The sequence below is a fragment of the Panthera uncia genome, chromosome A2, assembly GCF_023721935.1.
Source record: "Panthera uncia isolate 11264 chromosome A2, Puncia_PCG_1.0, whole genome shotgun sequence".
NCBI lineage: Eukaryota > Metazoa > Chordata > Mammalia > Carnivora > Felidae > Panthera > Panthera uncia.
This window is the reverse complement of record NC_064816.1, coordinates 100330769-100352452: the sequence shown is the minus strand read 5'-3', so window position 1 is coordinate 100352452 and position 21684 is coordinate 100330769. Positions and strand designations below refer to the sequence as shown.

At 35.3% G+C, this 21684-nt stretch overlaps 1 protein-coding gene across 1 annotated transcript in view; it reads left to right on the top strand.

Moving 5' to 3' along the window:
• THSD7A (thrombospondin type 1 domain containing 7A) overlaps positions 1–21684 on the top strand; it is a 439517-nt gene that overhangs the window by 381469 nt on the left and 36364 nt on the right. The window contains exons 14-16 of the mRNA XM_049641551.1: positions 16180–16358; positions 18773–18778; positions 20490–20623. Coding sequence (XP_049497508.1) covers positions 16180–16358; positions 18773–18778; positions 20490–20623 — 319 coding nt within the window. The remainder of the gene's footprint in view (positions 1–16179; positions 16359–18772; positions 18779–20489; positions 20624–21684) is intronic.

The window sequence follows — 21684 nt, the reverse complement described above, 5'->3', positions numbered from 1 at the left end:
GAATGAGTGAACTAGAGAGAATTTTTGCAGTTGTAGCTGATCCACAGTCAGGCTTCAGTTGTTTCTTTTTTCCGGACAGTATTCTTCCCTCTGTGTCACATTTCTGGGAAATAATCAAACAGATTTTTGAGAATAGCTAAGATCTTTAGAATAAGAGTGATACATGCCACAAGCTTTCTATGTGGTATTCATCAAATATTTGTGCTTCTATCTACCTACTAAATAAGAGAAGAAATAATAATCACATACCTATTCTACTGAATTAGCCCTGTGATATCAATATTAAAATCTCTTTATTTCCATTCGAAGCTTATCAAGAGTTGCCTGATTTGTACAACACTAGATTTGGACAACACCTTCACCTCCTGGTTTATATTAGTAATTGTAGCAACTTACCCAACCCTTGTTTACAACTTTAATTGGTAGTGTGGGATGTTTATTGACCTCTCTTTGTTTCTAAAACTCATATTTTTCCTTGAAAAGTAGAAACAGCATTTCTATTTGAGTTATGTGGAAGGGATACTTTGAAGGTGAATTGGATAAAATATTAAAATGCCAGGTGTTCAAATCTTGAGCTCTAAGAGCTACATAATTCCTTCCAGACACTTCGCTTCAGTCTTTACCTTCAGAAAGTTTATCTTTGCTATATCTCATAGGCAGTTTAAGCCATAGTGTACTACCAACACATATTCTAAAACTCAGTTACATTTGTGATGTTTTATCGTCTCTTAATATCAAGTTAACAGAAAGGCACATCTGATCTGATTGTTCTTTCTCAGCCCAGGACATTTAATATATGTTGCTCTCCTATTGTGTAAGAGTAATATATTGCTATAAATACCTATCAAATACTTGATAACATGAAGAAACTTAACAGTAAGCTGTTAGGTTAAATTACCTTATCACCAAATGTTTTCCTGAAGCTCCAGATAGCAACTGTTTTAGGCTTTGTGGACCAAAATGTCTCTGACACAAGTATCCAACTCTGCAGTTACAGCATGAAAGCAGCCATAGACAGTATGTGAGTGAGTGCCATGAGTGCATGGCATCACTCTGTTCCAGTAAAACTTTATGTACAAAAACAGGCTGTCAGGGGCACCTGGGTGGCTTGGTCGGTTAAGCGTCCGACTTCGGCTCAGGTCATGATCTCACGGTCCGTGAGTTCGAGCCCCCCGTCGGGCTCTGTGCTGACAGCTCAGAGCCTGGAGCCTGTTTCAGATTCTATGTCTCCCTCTCTCTCTGCCCCTCCCCGGTTCATGCTCTGTCTCTTTCTGTCTCAAAAATAAATAAACGTTAAAAAAAATTAAATTCAAAAACAGGCTGTCAGCCTGGGCTGTCATTTGCCAACTGGCATCTAATCCTTTGCTGCTCAAAATGTGGTCTACAGACCAGCAGCGTAGACCTCACAGGGAAACCATTGGAAATGCAGAAATTCAACCCACATTACAGACCTACTGAGTCAGAATCTGCATTTTGACAGGATCCCAGGGAGCTCTACTACACATTTTTTTTTAATTTACCATCTTTTATTTTACTTTTTTATTTTTTAAAAAAGTAAGCTCTACACCCATCTTAGGACATAAATTCACAACCCCAGCATCAAGAGTATCATGCTCTACCAACTGAGCCAGCCAGGTGCCTTACACGTTTCAGGTTCAAGGATTACTTTACTGGATCATGCAGACCCTTCCAGGGTTTGGTAGCAATGTGAGCCTAAATCTTTGTAAGATTGTTTGCATTGAGCAAAACAACCCACACCTCCCATGTGATAGTTCACTTGATTACCAGTTGTGGGGAAGAGAACATTAGGAGATTTATCTATCTATCTATCTATCTATCTATCTGTCAATTTATAAGGATGGGTCTTCATAAAGTGAATGTCTACTTAGGTATGATTTTGAAAACCAAATGAGTCTATAGGACCCTCTGTGGAACACATATTGGCAATTTGATCATTGCCAGTACTCAATGTACAAATAAATTTTAGTTTAAGAGCATGTACTTCTAAGACATTGTGTGGAACTCAGGGTATATCTGATAAAAAATGATAATGAATATGGGGAAAGTAGATTCTGAGGATAACCTACATAAGCAGTCAACCATAATATAACTAGAATGGATTACTTTTGCAATGGAATTCTATTAGAACATTATGTAAGTTCAAAATTAGAGGTTAATTTTAAAGAAACAAAATTTAATGAGAATTTTTTTCTTATCATGGTGGATGATTTGAAGAAGAGCATGTTTAATTAAACCAGGCATAAAAGGCAATAAATAGGGTCCTTTAAACAAGCTGAAATGGAGTGCTAAGTTCTCTGAAAAGCTTTTTTCATTGGTCGTATTTATTTAGTGTCTAATTCATATCGGAATTCTTTCATTTGACCATACAGGTACTGCTAGTATTACGTTCACAGTTATCATTCTCAATGGAGATCTTTTTCATTTTAAATGTAAAAGAGAGGCAGGGTTTGAGGGACAGACTTTTCCTGAGGTAATAGTTGCAAGTTTGAAAGAGCCAGGGGAAGAAGGAAAGGGCTACTGTGGATACTGAGTACAAAAATAAAGTGATTGCCTAGGGTCAAATTTAAATAAGGTGTGGATACCAGCATCCTTCTCCACCAGGCTCCCTGAAGGAGGACTGTGGAAGTGTTGAAGGAGAGACTTTCATTGGAAAATTTCCTGCAGCTACCATTCATGTCATGTGTGACAGAAAAACATCTGGTGTTATTTAGTTCTCTGGGCTCCATGTCCCAGAGACCTCAACTCATCTATTACCTCATAACATGGTTTTCAAACTGGGCTCCATGGAGTCCCTCAGGCCATGCTGTCAAACATCGCCTCCAATAAATTCCATACACTTATTGGGCTTTCTTTTCAGCGTTTTGGAAAGAAAATGCTCTGCTTAAAATAAATTTAACTGCCAAAAATAGTTCATTATTTGCAATACTTTTAAAAAAGGAATTTTGATCTTTGCCTTAATCAACAACTTCTGCCATTGTATTTTACTCCACACCCTTTCCCTAGGCCTCTGACCCCTTGTTCTCCTAATGCATTAGAGAAGTCATAACATTAGTCTTCAACAAATGATTAAAGTGGTAATCTTGCCGATATCTGTGGCAGTTTTATTGATTTAACTGTAGAGCTGTTCATTCCTTATGTTATAAGGTTTCATAATTCATAAAGATACTGAATGACCTGTGTGAATCCACATAAAGATTCTTGTTGTTTTAGTAAAGCCCTACAAATCCAAAATAGTTTTAAAGTTCCGTATCCCATTAATTGAGTTTAGTCTTATTCCTACGATGTGGGTCTTTTACGACTTGAAAGCATCATAAAAATAGTCATATAGTGAACAAGGTTTATGCACAAGGAATTTTTCATAAGTTCATAAGATATTATATATATATACATATATATACACACACACACACACACACACACACACACACACATACACATAAGCCCTGTCTGTGGGCTCAGAAAACTACCTGAAAACACATGAAAACATTTATGGGCATTTTAAATTTAAATTTTGAAGAAAAATCTTTACTTGCAGTTACTCTCCCTATTTATTGCATATCTTCATAGTTGCCCTGAAATCCAATTTAGTTCTTACAAGAAATTTTAGTTAATTTGGATAAAAACAAAGTTGATTCTTCTTATGGTCTTTTTAAAGTGCCATAAAAAAGCCCTTAAAATATTTATTCAATAACAGTTTCTCCTCCCTTTGCCATAAGCTTGACCTTTTAAGCTTTAAAACTTTAAAGTAAATATAAGTTAAGAAAAAACAATTTTTTTAAGTTCAGGAGATTTGATTTTTTTTGTTGTTGTTGTTTATTCACTTTTGCTTTTTTTTTCTGTATCTGGAAATGGACCTGGAATGTCCTACTTTTTACATATGAAAACTCGGTACAGCTCAAAACATGAATCCAAGTTTAATGCATTACAATTATAACCTATCTGAATTATCTATCTCTTACTGGTTCAGTGAGATGCTATAGAAGAAAGTCAGTATAGAAATGCAGTATCTGTGGCTTTCTCCTAGAGATTCACAGTTCATATCAGCAAAAAAGGAAAACCCAGGGTAAAGAGAACTGTTTAATTTAAATGCAGCAGTTTTCCAACTTGACCACTGAAATGTTTTTTTGTTAAAATTCTGCTTAACACTTATTAGAATCCAACAAACTAATGTTTAAAAGATCATCCTTTGGAACTACTTCTCTGGCGGTATATAGTTTTCATTTGTTGAAAGAAAAATGCCCCGCATTGAATCACATTAAAAATAAATCATCTAATAAGTTTCAGAGTTAATTTATTTCTCATTACTTCATGATCTCAACACTTCATCAAATATGTTTATGTCGCTGACAAAGCCTTACTCCAAAAGTGAGCTTTTTAATACTTATCTCTCACTTTTAATACAGTATTAGTTAAAATTATAAATGTTAAATCTGTGGAGAAGGTCCATAAATGCTTTAATGCATATAATTATTCCCAAGGCTTTTATTTTGGTTGAATAAGTAAACTACAGGTACAGGTTCTTATATAAATAAGTTTATTTACTTTTTAAATAGAATGTATGTCTGAAAATACAATGAAATTCTGGCACCAACTACTTGGAGTTAGGCCCAACTCCTCCAGTTAAAGGCTTAGTCCTTCACAAGACTGCTCTCATTTCAGACATCAGCTGCAAGTTCAGGGGTCCCCAGTTACTACTGATAAGCTGGCTACAATTTTGGAGGTTCCTACAACCCCCCAGGTTCCACTGGAACAGCTCAGAGAACTTAGGGAAAGCACTATATAGTTGACCTTTGAACAACATGAGTTTAACTGTGTGGGTCCACTTATACACGGATTTGTTTCAATAAATACAGTATAGTACTGTAAGCATATTTTTCTTCCTTATGATTTTCTTAGAATTTTCCTTTGTTTAGCTTACTTTATTGTAAGAATATACAATATAATATACACAGGGTACAAAATGTGTGTTAATCAACTCTTTATGTTATCTGTAAGACTTCTAGTCAACAGTAGGCTATTAGTAGTTAAGTTTTGGGGGAGTCAACATTATACAAGTATTTTCAACTGCACTGGGAGTCACCATCCCTACCTCCCATGCTGTTCAGGGTCAACTGGACTTACAAGATAGAGTTTTATTATAGAAAAATGATATAAATCAGAAGTAGCCAAAATAAGAGACACATAGGCAAGCTCTGGGAGGGTCCCAGTCATAAGGCTTCCATGTTCTCTCCCCAAGAAACCAGGAGGCATCACCCTGTCTACACATCAGTGTGTACTTATCTGCCAGAAAGCTCATGTGAGCTTTGTACCCAGAGTTTTTATTGGGGCTTTATAATGTAGGCATGATTAATCAATTCTTTGGCACATGGTTAAGCTCAATCTACCCACCAAGAGATTGGGTGGATATCATGTGGCTTAAAACCCTGACTCTCTAAATTGGTTTTGTCTTTGTGGTGTAACCAGCACCACGTCCTGAGTCATCTCTTTAACATAAACTCACCTATAGTCCAAGAAGCCACCATGAATAAGAAAGATTCAGAAAATGTCAGGACTTGAAGGCTACCTCCCAGGAATCAAAGACAAAGAACAGCCACATCCCTTATTATACAGCAGAAGGCTTTAGAGTTGGCAATAAGAAATGGTCTTGATAAAAAACTTGTGTGTAGCTGTACCTAAATGAATCTGAATGTGCCTAGTCATTGGGTAACTCCCAGTATCAGAATAAAAACAGCAACAGAACCCCACAACTATTAACACTGATGTTGAAACTTCCTGAGAAAATCTATAAGCACCTAGCAGATATGAAGACATAGGCTTTCATATGTATATAAGTAAATACAAATAAAATTAAAGGAGCATTTCACTGTAGTTATATAAATTTTCCTGAACACTTCATCATGAAAATTTTAATTACCCAATGTAGATTTATAACTTTACATCTACTGGATGTATGAGCTTGAATGGAACATTTGATTAGGGGAGTTTAGCTATAGATAATAATTTGGTTTTTCCATGTTACTGAGTTATCAGTCCTCAATCTATAATTGCAAAAGAATGTTATTTGAGAACTTTTCAATGATTTTTTTTCAATATTTTTAAACCCACGAGGATAATAAAGTTCTAGCTAATTTTTTCTCATTCCTAACTGCAATCATGTACATATAATATACATTAAAGTAGCAGAGATTTTTGAGGTTGATTTTGAGATTGATTCAGAAGTTTTAGTTAGAGTGCCAGAGTTGCTCATTCATACAACTGTAAATCAAAACCAACCAATATCTTCCATGTGCTTTTAAAGGGAATTCTTTATCAGCAGTACACCTTTCAGCAACACAATATAGTAATTGTGAAGGTTGTTGAAAGCTATTTTATCTGCTCATTCATAATTCAAATGAAAGAGGTGATGGGATATATCTCAAAGGCAATATGTCCTACAGCTGCCACTTTAAGTCTGCTGGTGTTTTGTATTTATTTCAGTCTGAAAGAGCAATCAGAACAGATATAGGATACAAAAAATATGATCAAAAGTCAGGAGTTTGATTTTCCATGTGTCAAATGCAGTGTTGAAGTGCTGAAAGTTTTAATACCATAATTGTGAAGTCATTTATTTTATTCTAGCATTCCTCAGAAGGCATAAATTGCTACAAGATGCTATCAGTTTATTTAGTCTTAAAATGCATCAAATGTTTCTGTCTTTCCATCCCCTATGATTGTTTGGTGTTAATTGCCCTCAAAAATGATCTTAGCAGAGAAGGCAAGGGAATGCTTATCTAGCAATTTACTAGTAGCATTAAGGATTTTAATTGTGCTAGATAAACATGACAGGCAATTATTGAGTGTTGTTTCATACTAGAAAATAAAAATGGAATGCTAGGCATTATAGTCTTTTGCAGTTTTCTCTTTATGTCAATGCCTAATTTATATCTGTTAACAATTTAATAGGTTGAATTTTATTTGAGAGATGTTTTCTAGAATATGCTATTGGAAGATCAGACATAAAAGTTTTATATCTGCTTACATCATAATACAATGTGAATCAGTCAGAAGTCATACATGTTAAGTATCACTAATGCCATAATACTTCAACAGATAAAATGGAAAGAAAGAATTTCCATTTATCTGTTACTTTGTGAAGTAGTGACATGAACAATCATGTGATTCTCTTTTCAACTCTGAGTACTAAATAACAAAAGGTTAAAAGTTTACTTTTGTAGTCATTTTGAAGGTGGGAAAGTGCAAGTCTTCTCGAAATATTTCAATAATTTATTACCTTTATAACAAGAGATAAAGAAGGGTACTATATCATAATAAAGGGGACAGTCTGAGAATCATATCTAACAATCATAAATATTTATGCCCCTGACATGATAGCACCCAAATATGTAAAACAACTACAAACATAAAGTAACTCATTGATAATAATACACTGATAGTAGCACACTTTACCATCCCATTACATCAATGGACATATCATCTAAACATAAACAGGAAGACAATGGCTTCGAATGACACACTGGACCACAGTGTGAACTTAACAGATGTATTCAGAAAATTCCATCTAAAACAGCAGAATACACATTCTTTTCAAGTTCACATAGGTCATTCTCTAGAACAGATCAGATATCTGTATATACTAATATACAGATATACTAATATCTGATTAGTTTACAAAGCAAGCCTTAACAAATACAAAAAGATTGATGTCATACCATGCACGTTTTCTGACCACAGCACCGTTTTCTGACCACAGCACCGTTTTCTGACCACAGCACCTTCTACCTACCGTGAATGGGTAGAAGTCCACCCAATAAAAAAAAATCTGAAATGCCACAAATATATGGAGGTTAAACAATGTTCTACTAAACAATGAATGGGTCAACCAGGAAATCAAAGAAGAAATTTTAAAAAATACATGTAAACAAATGAAAATGAAAACACAATGGTCCAAAGCCTTTGGGATGCAGCAAAAGTGGTCCTAACAGGGAAGTATATAGCAGTACAGACCTACCTTAAGAAGCAAGAAAAATCTCAAATAAACAACCTAACCTTATACTTTAAAGGGTTAGAAAAAGAACAAACACAAAGCCTAAGCCAAGCAGAAGGAAGGAAATAATAAATATTAGAGTAGAAATAAATGATAAAAATAACAACAATAACAAAACAATAGAACAGATTAATGAAACTAGGAGTGGTTCTTTGAAAAAACTTACTAAAATTGATACATCTGTATCAAAAAGGAAAGACTTATCAAAAAGAGAAAGTACCCAAGTCAATAAAATCACAAATGAGAGAAGATAACTAACAATGCCACAGAAATACAAATAATTATACAAAATACTATGAAAAATTATATGCCAACGGATTGGACAACCTTGAATAAATGGATAAATTCCTAGAAATATATGAACAACCAAAACAAAAACAGGAAGAAATAGAAAACTTGAACATACCAATAACCAGCCAAATAATTGAATCAGTAACCAAAAAACTCCCAATAAACAAAATCCAGGAGCATGGACTCACAGGCAAATTCTTCCAGACATTTAAAGAAGAGTTGATACCTATTCTTTTCAAACTATTCCCAAAAACAGAAAAGGAAGGAAAACTTCCAGACTCCTTCTTTGAGGTCAACATTACCCTGATACCAAAACCAGATAAAGACTCCACTAAAAAAGAGAACAGTAAGCCAATATCCCTGATAAACAGGGATGCAGAAATTCTCAATACCAGACCAGTAAGCCAAATTCAACACTCAGCATTATATACTACATTAATAAAAGAAAGGATAAAAGCCATAGGATTCTCTCGATAGATGCAGAAAAAGCATTTGATAAAGAACAACATCCATTCATGATAAAAACTCTCAACAAAGTTGGGATACAGGGAACATAACATAATAAAGGCCATCTATGAAAAACCCACAGGTAATATCATCCTAAATGGGGAAAAACTGAGAGCTTTTTCTCTACAGTCAGGAACACTGGGGATGTCCACTCTCATCACTGTTACTTAACATACTACTGGAAATCTTAACCATAGCAATCAGACAACAAAAATAAATAAAAAGCATCCAAATCAGTAAGGAAGACGTAAAACTTACACTATTTGCAGATGACATGGTACTCTATATAGAAAACCAGAAAGACTCCACCAAAAATTGCTAGAACTGATACAAGAATTCAGTAAAGTCGCAGGATACAAAATTAATGTACAGAAATCTGTTGCATTTCTATACACCAATAATGAAGCAGAAGACAGAAAAATTAAGGAATCATTCCCATTTACAAGTGCACCAAAAACAACATGATACCTAGGAATAAACCTAACCAAAGAAGTTAAAGATCTATACTCTGAAAAATATAAAACACCAATGAAAGGAATTCATGAGGACACAAAGCAGTGAAAAAACAGTCCATGCTTATGGATTGGAGGAACAAATATTATTAAAATGTCTATACTACCCAAAGCAATCTACTCATTCAATGAAATCCCTATCAAAATAGCATCAACATTTTTCACAGAGCTAGAACAAACAATCCTAAAACTTGTATGGAACCACAATAGACCCGGAATAGCCAAAGCAATCTTGAGAATCAAATCTGGAGGCATCACAAAACCAGATTTCAAGTTATATTACACAGCTTTAGTGATCAAAGCAGTATGGTACTGGTACAAAAACAGACACATAAAGCAATGGAACAGAAAAGAAAACCCAGAAATGAACCTACAACTATATGGTCAATTAATCTTCAACAAAGCAGGAAAGAATATCCAATGGGAAAAAGTCTTTTCTTTTTTATTTTTTTTATTATTTTTTTTAATGTTTATTTTTGAGACAGAGACAGAGCATGAACAGGGGAGGGGCAGAGAGAGAGGGAGACACAGAATCTGAAACGGGCTCCAGGCTCTGAGCTGTCAGCACAGAGCCTGATGCGGGGCTCGAACTCAGGGACCGTGAGATCATGACCTGAGCCAAAGTCGGATGCTTAACCGACTGAGCCACCCAGGCACCCCAAGACAGTCTTTTTAACAAATGGCATTGGGAAAACTGGACCATTTTCTTATACCATACACAAAAATAAATTCAAAGTGGATTAAAAACATAAATGTGAGACATACAACCATAAAAATCTTCAAGGAAAACATAGGCAGCTATTTCTTTGATATCAGCCATAGCAACTTTATGGATATGTCTCCTGAGACAAGGGAAACAAAAGCAAAAATAAACTATTGGAACTACACCAAAATAAAAAGCTTCTGTACAGTGAAGGAGACAATCAACAATTCTAAAAGGCAACCTGTGGAATGAGAGAAGATATTTGCAAATGGCATATCTGATAAAGGGTTAGTATCCAAAATCTATAAAAACTTATCAAACTCAACACCTAAAAAATGAATAATCCAGTTAAAAATGGACAGGAGATGTGAATAGACATTTTTCCAAAGAAGACATACAGATGACCACAGACACATGAGAAGATGCTCAACATCACTGATCATCAGGGAAATACAGATCAAAACAATAATAAGATATTACCTCACACCTGTCAGAATGGCTAAAATCAACAACACAACAAACCAACAAGTATTGGTGAGGATATGGAGAAAAAAAGGAATCCTCCCACCTTGTTGGTGGGAATGCAAACTGGTGCAGCCACTCTGGAAAACAGTATGGAGGTTCCTCAAAAAAGTGAAAAATAGAACTGTAAAACCCAGCAGTTGCATTACTATGTGTTTACACAAGGAATAGAAAAATACAAATTCACAGGGATACATGCACCCCAATGTTTATAGCAACATTATTTACAATAGCCAAATTATGAATGAGTATAGGGGGAAAAAAAGAGAGGCAAACCAAGAAGCAGACCCTTACCTATAGAGAACAAAATGATGGTTACCAGTAGGGAGATAGGTTAAATTGCTGGTGGGGATTAAGGAGGGCACTTGTTGTGTTGAGCACTGGGTATTGCATGGAAGTGTTGAATCACTGTATTTTATACCTGAATCAATATTAGATTGTATGTTAACTGAAACTTAAATAAAAACTTTAAAAAGTATAAAATAATTTATTACCTTTGAAATACTAGCATGCTTTGCCAAAGCTATTGATAACATTTGGAAATATTTGGTATTTTAAAAAATTGTGCTTTTACAAGCATTAAACAATTTGGTCACAGAATACCATTGATTTGGAAATGACTTTAGGCATTTCTACAGTTTGATTTTATTTCATAAACTATTACTTTGAAATATAAAATGAATTATTACTGGCCCTTTTGAGAGTTCCATTTTTAAGCATCTCCTACTGGTTTAGATAAATTTAATTTCTAAGCTATGCTATATGAAAGGCAGAATGAGATTTAAAATTTGTTTCAGTTCAAAATAGTGAGATGGGCTTGTTTCCCTACCTCAAACCATAATCAAAGTCAAAGATTTAGGTAGACACTGCAATCTATTTGAAGAATAGTTACACTTTTCAAAATTTTGGTAAACACTGTCATAAGGTACTTTCATTTTTTATTAAACTTTCCTCTATATCATTATCAATAGTCCAGATGCCTTTTTCAGTATCAGAAGTACATTCAAAACTTAGCATTGGTGTCTTTTTTCTGTCTTTAGTGTTTCACAGCTGACAAAGCCCCAGCTGCCTCATCTGCCCTCTTGAAGGCTAGCTGAGACTAATTCCTACACTTTTGAAAATTCTTTCATTGCACCCTGCTCTTCATGCCAAATTTGTGATCCTATCTTTAAAAAGATTTTTTTTATACTTTACTTACAATTAGGTGGTACCTTCTGATGCATCAAATTCTCTCCTAGGAATAGTCCCCCCAAAAATACATATGTTCACCAAAAGACTTATTCTAGAAGGCTCATAGCAATATTGTTAACAATAGCTTCACATTGAAAAATATCCATTCATGTCTTCTGCCTCAAAAAATTAAAGATAGAACTACCCTATGACCCAGCAATAGCCCTGCTAGGAATTTACCCAAGGGATACAGGAGTGCTGATGCACAGGGGCACATATACACCAATGTTTATAGCAGCACTTTCAACAGTAACCAAATTATGGAAAGAGCCTAAATGTCCATCAACTGACGAATAGATAAATAAGATGTAGTTTATATATACAATGGAATACTACTTGGCAATGAGAAAGAGTGAAATCTGGCCATTTGCAGCAATGTGGATGGAACTGGAGGGTATTATGCTAAGTGAAATAAGTCAGGTAGAGAAAGATACCATATGTTTTCATTCATATGTGGATCTTGAGAAACTTAACAGAAGACCATGGGGGAGGGGAAGGGGGGGAAAAAAGTTAGAAGGAGAGAGGCAAACCATAAGAGACTCTTAAGGACTGAGAACAAAGTGAGGGTTGTTGGGGGTGGGGAAGAAGGGAAAGTGGGTGATGGGCATGGAGGAGGGCACTTGTTGGGATGAGCACTGGGTGTTGTATGGAAACCAATTTGATAATAAATTATATTTAAAAAAAATATCCACTCACCATCATTAGAATGTACAAATAAGCCATAATATTATAAACACAATAGAATATTATATATCAATTAAAATGAATAGCCTTATGGGACGCCTGGATGGCTCAGTCGGTTGAGCTTCTGACTTCGTCTCAGGTCATGATCTCAGTCTGTGAGTTCAATCCCTGCATCAGGCTCTGTGCTGACAGCTCAGAGCCGGAGACTGCTTCAGATTCTGTGTCTCCCTCTCTCTCTGCCCCTCCCCCATTCATGCTCTGTCTCTCTCTGTCTCAAAAATAAATAAACATTAAAAAATAAATAAATAGCCTTCAACAACATGCAAAAATATGGATGAATCTCATGCCACATTATAGAATGAAAGAAAGCTTGCACCAATGGTTATTCACTGTATGATTCCATTTACGTAACATTTTTTAAAAGTACAATTCTGCATTGTGAGAAATTACGGTAGCTGCCATGTGAGAAGGGATAGTGATTGGAAGGGAGCACCAAAGAGGTTTCTGGATTCATGTGTGTGTTCAATGAACTTCGTACTTATGAAATTGTACAAAGATGCACATTTGTGTATGGAGACTAAGTTTAAAACAGCTAATGTGTAACTTTGGCAAAAATACAGGGACTGTATGTAGAAAGATATGTACAAATCTGCCTGTCCTCCAGATTCAACTGGTTCTGACTTGTCTTACAACAGCATTCCCTAATTTCAGTCCCACACACTCACACATTTATAAATGAGTACAAGGATGACTAGTGAAACTTAGATAAGCTCAATGGATTGTATCAATCTCAGTATCTTGGTTGAAATTATACTATAGGTACTGTTGTAAGTAACTAGGAAAGGTAGACAAGGGACCTCTTGATATTATTTCTCATATTTCTTGCAATTGTATGTGAATCCACAATTACCTTGATAAAAGGATTTCAATAAAAAAAGAATGGTGAGTAAACGCAAGAAAATACATTAAATTTCTAAAAGTGAGACCCTATCCCAACTGAACTGTATCATAATGTTGGGGATTCCAGGAAATCTGCAATTTTAGCATGTGTTCCACATAATTTGTGATAAAGCTAGGAAATACTGTGTAGTAACTGGCTAGCTTTTTAACACTGTCTCAATCCAGGACACTTTGGTTACAAGCTTCTAGATGAAATTTATCATACTGGTTTTTAGGTGGTCTTGTTTCGCTATAATGAAAGGTTCTCTTTTAAATCTACCTACAATAAAAAGAATGAAATACTTAGGAATAAATTTAACAAATGAAGTGTTAAGATGTGTACACTAAAAATTAGAAAACATCAGTGAAAGAAATGAAAGACCTAAATAAATGGAAAGAAATTCCATGTATCTGGATTATTAAGATGGCAATACTCCCAAATTGATCAAGCTATTCAGCATAATTCCCATCAAAAACTTAGCTGCCATTTTGGGTAAGACTTGACAAGCTGATTCTAAGATGCATATGGAAATACAAAGCACCCAAAAGCTGAAACTATCTTAAAAAATAAGAGCAAAGTAGGAGGACTCACGCATTCTGACTTCAAAACTTCAAAACAAAGTTACAGTAATCAAGACAGTGTGGTATTGGCATAGAGATCAATAGAATGGCATTTAGAATTGAGATATAAACCCTTATATTGATGGTCAATTGATTTTCAACAAGGGTACCAAAATAATTCAATGTAGAAAAATAGCCTTTTCAACAAATGGGCCTGGAATAACTTGATAACCACATATAAAAGAATGAAGTTGGACCCCCCCACACACAGCTTTTCATAACATATACAAAAATTAAGTGAACCATATTCCTAAATATGAGAGCTAAAACTATAAAACTCTTAGAAGAAAACCTAGGTGTAAATCTTTATTACCTCAGATTAGGTAATAGTTTTCTAGATGTGACCTCAGAGCCCAACAACCAAAGAAAAAAATAGGTAAATTAGACTCATTGACATTTAAAATTTCGTTCTTCAAAGGACCCTAAAATTAAAAAGACAAGTTTTGACATTATAAAATGGTACACTTTTGGAAAACAGTTTGACAATTGCCTCAAAATGTTAAATATAGAGTTACCATATGAGCCAGCATTCCACTTGTAGATATACACCCATGAGAATTAAAAACATGTTCAAACAGAAATTTATACACAAATGTTCATAGCATTATCCATAATATACAAAATAGGAAAATAACTAAAATATCAATTAACTGATGAATGGATAAGCAAAATATATCTATACAGTGGATCATTATTCAGTCACAAAAAGGAATGACGTACTAACATATGCTATAACCTAGAGGAACCCTGAAAACACTATACTAAGTGAAATAAGCCAATCAGAAAGACCACATAATGTTTGATTTCATTTTATGAGATGTTCAGAATTGGTGCATTCTTAGGGATAGAAAATAGATGAGTGGTAGCCGGGGTGTCGAGGGAAAGGAAAATAGGAGATGGTTGCTAACGGGTATAGGGTTTCTCTTCATGGTGATGAAAATGTTCTAAAATTAGATAATCGTGACAGTTGTATGACCCACTGAATATATTAAAATCCAAAATGTGAGCTGACTTTTATGGTGTGTGAATTTTCTCCATAAAAAATTTATAAACCTACCTAGAGTTCCCTTGTACAAGTTGTTTATAGTATTATCATTTTCAAAATCAAATCCTTGAAGTTGATGTAAAATGTTACAAGAACAATCCCTCTGCACATCAGAGTATTACACAGAACAGCCATGCATTTGACTCTCGACCAAGGGAAATTTTGCTTTTTCCACATTTTGGCCTGGAGAATACTAGTGATAAATTGATACTGTGAAATGCCAAGTTGGTAATAAGGGACTGTTCCAGGAAAATGCACCCATTTCTCAAATCACATCTGTAGATGATTAAGTTAATTGGCTGTGTGATTTGATGGAGCGAGTAATGGACTAGACCCCATCTCTTACTGTGTGCCCCCACACTTGTCAATTACCTTTCTGCATTTGTTAGAATATCTATCCAGTAGAAAATCAATACCTACCTGCCCGATACACTTATAAGATTTTTGAGACAATCAAATGAAAACAAGATGTAAAGTTGTTTTGAAATTGACAGCACTATAAAAATATGAGACATTATTTATTTAACATTCTTCACTCTCCTTCTCCGGATTTGATTTTCAAAGAAGGGAAAGCATAAGGTGCTAAGTTAAACACTCCCTTTCAGATATTGATTGAGAGGCTCTGGCTTTATTCTTGAGGAAGAACATTGCATGGACTCAAAAACTTGAACTTGCATGACATTAACAGAGAGCATTTTATAGAAAACTGTTATAATTTTTTTAATGTATCATTTTGACAGCATGAGAATGATATAGCAGCAGACAGGTTATTGTCAATTAAACACGAGCTGTCAGAAAGTCAGAAATGTTGAGGTATGGTGAGCATGAATCCTAAGCAGATCATATGGCAGCTGCTCAGCTGTTATTTTAACAGAGTCTCTGTACGTGTGTGTCATTTTCCTGCAGAATTTAATTTGAGTCCCTAACGACGGAGACATCTTTGCATTTGCATGTTGCTGTCAAGTCGAACTTGGACCTTCTAAGTGAGCTAGCATGGTGGGTGGTAGTGTGCAAGTGACATGTGGAGGAGATGGCTCTCATCTCATTTTCTTCCATTTAGGTTACATCGAAGAGGCTTGCATCATCCCTTGTCCCTCTGACTGCAAGCTTAGTGAGTGGTCCAACTGGTCACGGTGCAGCAAGTCCTGTGGGAGCGGTGTGAAGGTTCGGTCTAAATGGTTGCGTGAAAAACCATATAATGGAGGGAGGCCTTGCCCTAAATTGGACCATGTCAACCAGGTATTTTCTCCCATTGATTCTTATATTGAGAATACTGCATATTGTTTACAGTCACTATGATCTATTTTTTTCTTCAAATGGAGAAGAGTAAATAATAGCCCCTTTCAAATAAGAAATTTGACCCATTTTACCTTTAGAATGCCTGAGTTAATGTACATATGCTATTAAAATACCAAATCAGATATATCATCCTTGCATCACATTTAGTACCCAGCATGTATATGCATATGAATATAATTAAATGGAAATTAAAACGACACCTACCTTTAAGATAATACCATAAAATTGTATCTAGCTGTGTGCTGAGAGCAAGATTGTCTCATTATTATACTTCCCTAGAATGTCAGAAAAGATATCTCAATTACCAACTACTTAAAATGAAAGCAAGTATATGGGTTGGGTTTAAAACTAGGAAATAGGTTTTGGACATTCATTTAAATTTGTTTGATATAAAGTATGTTAAGAAAAAAAGAAATATAAAGATGACCTCAAAGTCAGTGTTACTATGTTATCTACCAATTTAGTCATTGACCTGTTCAATTTTATCTGGAACTTTATTTGATTTTGTATGCTCACTTCATTATCTGCTGTTCATAGTTGTTACTTGTGTTCTACTGGAGATATGAAGTAAAAAGGCTAATAGAGGGAATGGTGACAAATTCAAATGTAATATAAGATGTAGGCAGTTATTATCTTGTTTGACCTATATGTGAGTTAAAAAAGAATAAATTTAATATAGTATATGTAGATATTAAGGTATGAATTTATATTGTCAGAGTCAAATGAACCAAGTCATATATATGAACCAACCTTAAATATGTAGATAGGTTTCACGCATACACAGACCATCTAATTTTAATCTCCAAACACACTGCTTTCCAGTACACGTACTTTACTTCCTAAATTAACTTAAATTATTAATGATAATAAAGGTATACTATAGGGTGCTCCCTTCAACTTGCTAAATGGAATGCCGCCCAATTCATGAATCAGATAATAAAGCCAATTAGATCTTCAAAAATAATAATGATGATGTAAAAATAAATGTACACCCTAGAGAAAATAAATTTTGAATAAAGAAATTAAAGATGAACAAAATGGAGAATTACATGCTACAGGAAGTACTACTCTGAAAAAAATCTTGGTTTTTCCCTTGAGTGAATTTGCTGCATGTTCCCTTAAAGGAACCAAAGGCAAATAATACACTGCACTGCTGCCATCTACTGGTAATTGAGTTTCCCTGCCCGAGTGAATATTTGCAAAGAAGAAAATTCAGTTACCTGACCCTAATGAAACAGAATAACTGAAATGTAAGGTTCATAATGCAAAAGAATATTTTTTACAAGTTTTTAAATCTTAAATTTTCAATGGTAAATTTAAATTGTAATAACTTTTGATCCATGATTCTAATAAAGAGAAATTTGACATATGCACATAGGTTCAGAGTGTGTGTGTGTGTGTGTGTGTGTGTGTACAGCCAGTCAGCCCTTCAATTAAATAAACCATGCTTGCCTCAGTATTTTTTTACTAGTAAATTTTTAAAGGTTCAAGACCTTCTGCCAAGTTGTCTTTGCTATGAAAATTCTTTTACCTAAATCATTTCTCTGTCACTCTCCAATTCTGATAAAATTTAATTTTGATGGTGACATTTGCGTACTTGTTAATCAGCTTACTGGTGTAAATTACAACATTAACAACTGAAAAATTCCAGCTAAAACGAGAAATACTAAATTGCTGACCGTTTGAGTATAAATGTCCTACATTTAAAAAAATAGAATTTTCCAGGATTTATCAGTAACATGTTAGTAAAGAATATGCCAAGGTTTGTGTTAATTTTGAAAATTATAAGTCACATGGATTTTTTTGCTATAATTCTACATTCCTCAATAAAATAATCAGTGGTCCATTGACTTGAAAATGGTCTTTGATTTTCCACTTTCTAATTAAGGAAGCAAATTCTCATTTCCTTAAATGTGGATGGAAATTAAATGTAGATTAAATGTAGATGGATTGATTAAAATCAATAGATTAATCAATCAATCTATGGATAGATTTCATTCCTAATTTGGATTACAAAATATTTGCAGTCATTTATCAATCCCGCATGATATGTATTTTTAGGTCTAGTCAGTTTCTTAAGATTTCTTCATCCTGTTCATCTAATCTTTACCTTGACTGTGCTGTTTGCAATACTCATTTGTGTATCTTCACTTTCAACAATAATTAGGAGTTGCTTTTTCTCTTTTAGGGCTTAATAAAAATATTCTAATCATTTACCAAAAAAGAAAAGTAGACTTTTATGTGTGGGTAACATAATATTTAAAACTTAGAACGTGAATTTTTTTGTTCAGTATACTGACATTTTTTCCTTATTTTTTTTTTCTTTTCCTCATTCCTGTTGAACACTACTCCAGGCACAGGTAAGAATTTTTAAACCTCCTGATTCGTGGTAGAGTGCTGCTTGTTTTCTTTTTCACTCCCGACTTCAGAGAATGGATTTCTTTTTCTGCTATTGTCTTTTATCTTTTACAGGGAGAAAATAGCACGTTTTCCATACAATTTTTGTTTTGCTTCTGTTTCTCTCTCTCTCTCTTTCTCTCTCTCTCTCTCTCTCTCTCTCTCTCTCTCTCTCTCTCTCTCTCTCTCCTTCTAGCTTGCTACCTGTGTTTTCTCATTTTAATATCAGGGCCTGACATACAGGAGTGGGGGGAACAAGTTTCACTTCACCAGCCTTGAAAAGGCAACGACACCTCTTGTTAACGATGTCATGCTTCTTGGAGGGAGGGGTAAAGGTGCAGGTAGGCTGAGGATGGGTGACAGGAAGTTGCTCTGAACTGATTTGTATTCAGTCCAGTGTAGGAGATTAAAATGAAAACCATTGAAACATTAGGAAAAATCGCATTTCTCTTTCAATGTTTTCCTTCCCCACAACTTGTAGGGTAATGTTTTACCTGGTAGTATTTAGTCCCATTTAAATACAGTACCCAATGTGAAGGTGATCATTTATAACAGTAATTGTGGATTCTTATGCCAACAGCGCATATGATTTATTTTCACTTGGAATGGGTCTCCTTTACTCACTGAAATTTGCACAAAAGAATAGCTCCAAGGGGCTATTTATATCTATATTTTCTGGATTTTTCTGGAATTAAGTAGTTACAAAAAACAAACATATACTTGTGTGTGTGTGTGTGTGTGTGTGTGTGTGTTGTGAAATAGGAAATAGAGTTGAATGACCATAGATTTTGAAATCATTTTAAAAGACATTTTTCTTTAACGGTTGAGTCAGCTGTGTTGCAGTAGATTATGGTTTATTTATTTCCTTGATTTAGTCATTGTTCTCCTTGAGAAAAGAGCAAAATTGGTTCATTGTTCTAAAATCCTGAGACCAACACCCCACCCTAAATGTGGGGCTTTCAGCCTTCATGGACACCGGAGGACAGACAAGTTTGCTTTGTGTTATGTGGCTCTCCCTGCTTTGGGCTGTAGCTGTATAATATGAGACCAATTTCAGACCTTGCTTCCAAGCCCTGAATGATTGAGGGTTAGTTTTAAAGAGGCTTATTCCCTTATTTTTTACCGTTTGACTCAGTTTCACATATGGAATGCAAAAAAAAGAGTATAAATTCTTATTATTACATACATTTATTTGAAAAACAGGCCAAGTCATATTTTTTTAAAAAAACAACTGGTTTTATCTGCTTATTTACTTTATTAATTCATCTATTCATTCATTCATCTATTCAACAAACCTCTGTGGAATGCCTAACATCTGAGCACTCTGGCCTAAGCATTGGAGACACACAGGCCTGTGAACAAGACAGATGGCCCATGAAATCACAGTGCTGTGTGGTGTGGGTCAGTGTGGGACAGTGTGTAATGGGTCTCATGTGCTCCACCTGATCAGATCTGCACCTGTGATGTCAAACAGGATCAAGAGAACACAGCACCGCTAGCCCTGCCCATCACTACTCTAACTCTCAGATTTCCTATATTCCTAGTTTAGAATAATGAACAAGAAAGGAGAGGAGTGAAAAGAATGTAATGATTGTTGTGATGTGAAGTGTCCCCACATATCCTCATCAGGTTCCCTGAGGAGAAATCCCTGAGAATTCATTGTGTGTGTTTCAGGTGTATGAGGTCGTTCCTTGCCACAGTCAGTGCAACCAGTACGTATGGGTCACAGAGCCATGGAGCATCTGCAAAGTGACCTTTGTCAACATGCGAGATAACTGTGGAGAGGGTGTGCAAACCCGAAAAGTGAGGTAAGGCCAAGCCTGGTTACGTGGGCAAGGAATGCGCAATCTCCTCCTGATTTCACGTGTGCCACTCTCACTCCTCCCCAGTCTCCTGAATAAAACTGTCTTTAGTTTTATTTCTAGGGAGTCTGAGTGCATGAGTGCATGAAGCAAGGGGATCTGCTTCAAGCAACAGTTTGTCACACTGGGTCTTCTGACATCAGGAGCCTCACTTCAAGGTGCTCCTGTGAAAAGAAAGATTCACATATTGAATACAAGCTGAACTCATGCAGATTTCCTCAACCCCAATACCTTTTTTCTTGAAGGCCAAAAATATTTCTTACTGCTTTTTAATGATAATCTATTATAAATCCTTGCTCCTTTACATCAAACTGGCTAAGTTTTGAATATTCTCTTCTCCTCCAGGAAGCCTTCTCTGACCACACTGCCCAATAGGGTAGCCACTAGCCATATGTGGCTATTTAACTTTAAATTTTTTTAATGTTTATTTATTTTTGGGAGACAGACAGAGTAGGGGAGGGACAGAGAGAGAGGGAGACACAGAATCTGAAGCAGGTTCCAGGCTTTGAGCCATCATCACAGAGCCCCACACAGAGCTTGAGATCATGACCTGGGCTGAAGTCAGATGCTCAACTGACTGAACCACCCAGGTACCCCTGTTTCACTTTAAATTTAAACTGATTAAGGGGCACCTGGGTGGATCAGTCGATTAAGCGACAGACTCTTGGTTTCACCTCAGGTCATGATCTCACAGTTTGCAAGTTTGAGCCCCACATTGAGCTCTGCACTGACAATACAGAGCCTGCTTGGGATTCCTCTCTCTCTCTATCCTTCCCGTTCCCTCTCTCCCTCTCTCTCTCTCAAAATAAATAAATAAATAAACTTTAAAAAATACATTTAAACTAGTTACAATTAAATTAAGAATGCATTTCCTCAGCCACACTAGACACATTTCAAGTGCTCAATAGCCAGAGGTGGCTAACAGCTGTTCTGTCAGACTGCAGAGATATAGAGTATTTCCATCATCACAGAAAGTTCTATTGAGCAGTGTTGCCCTATAGTACCCC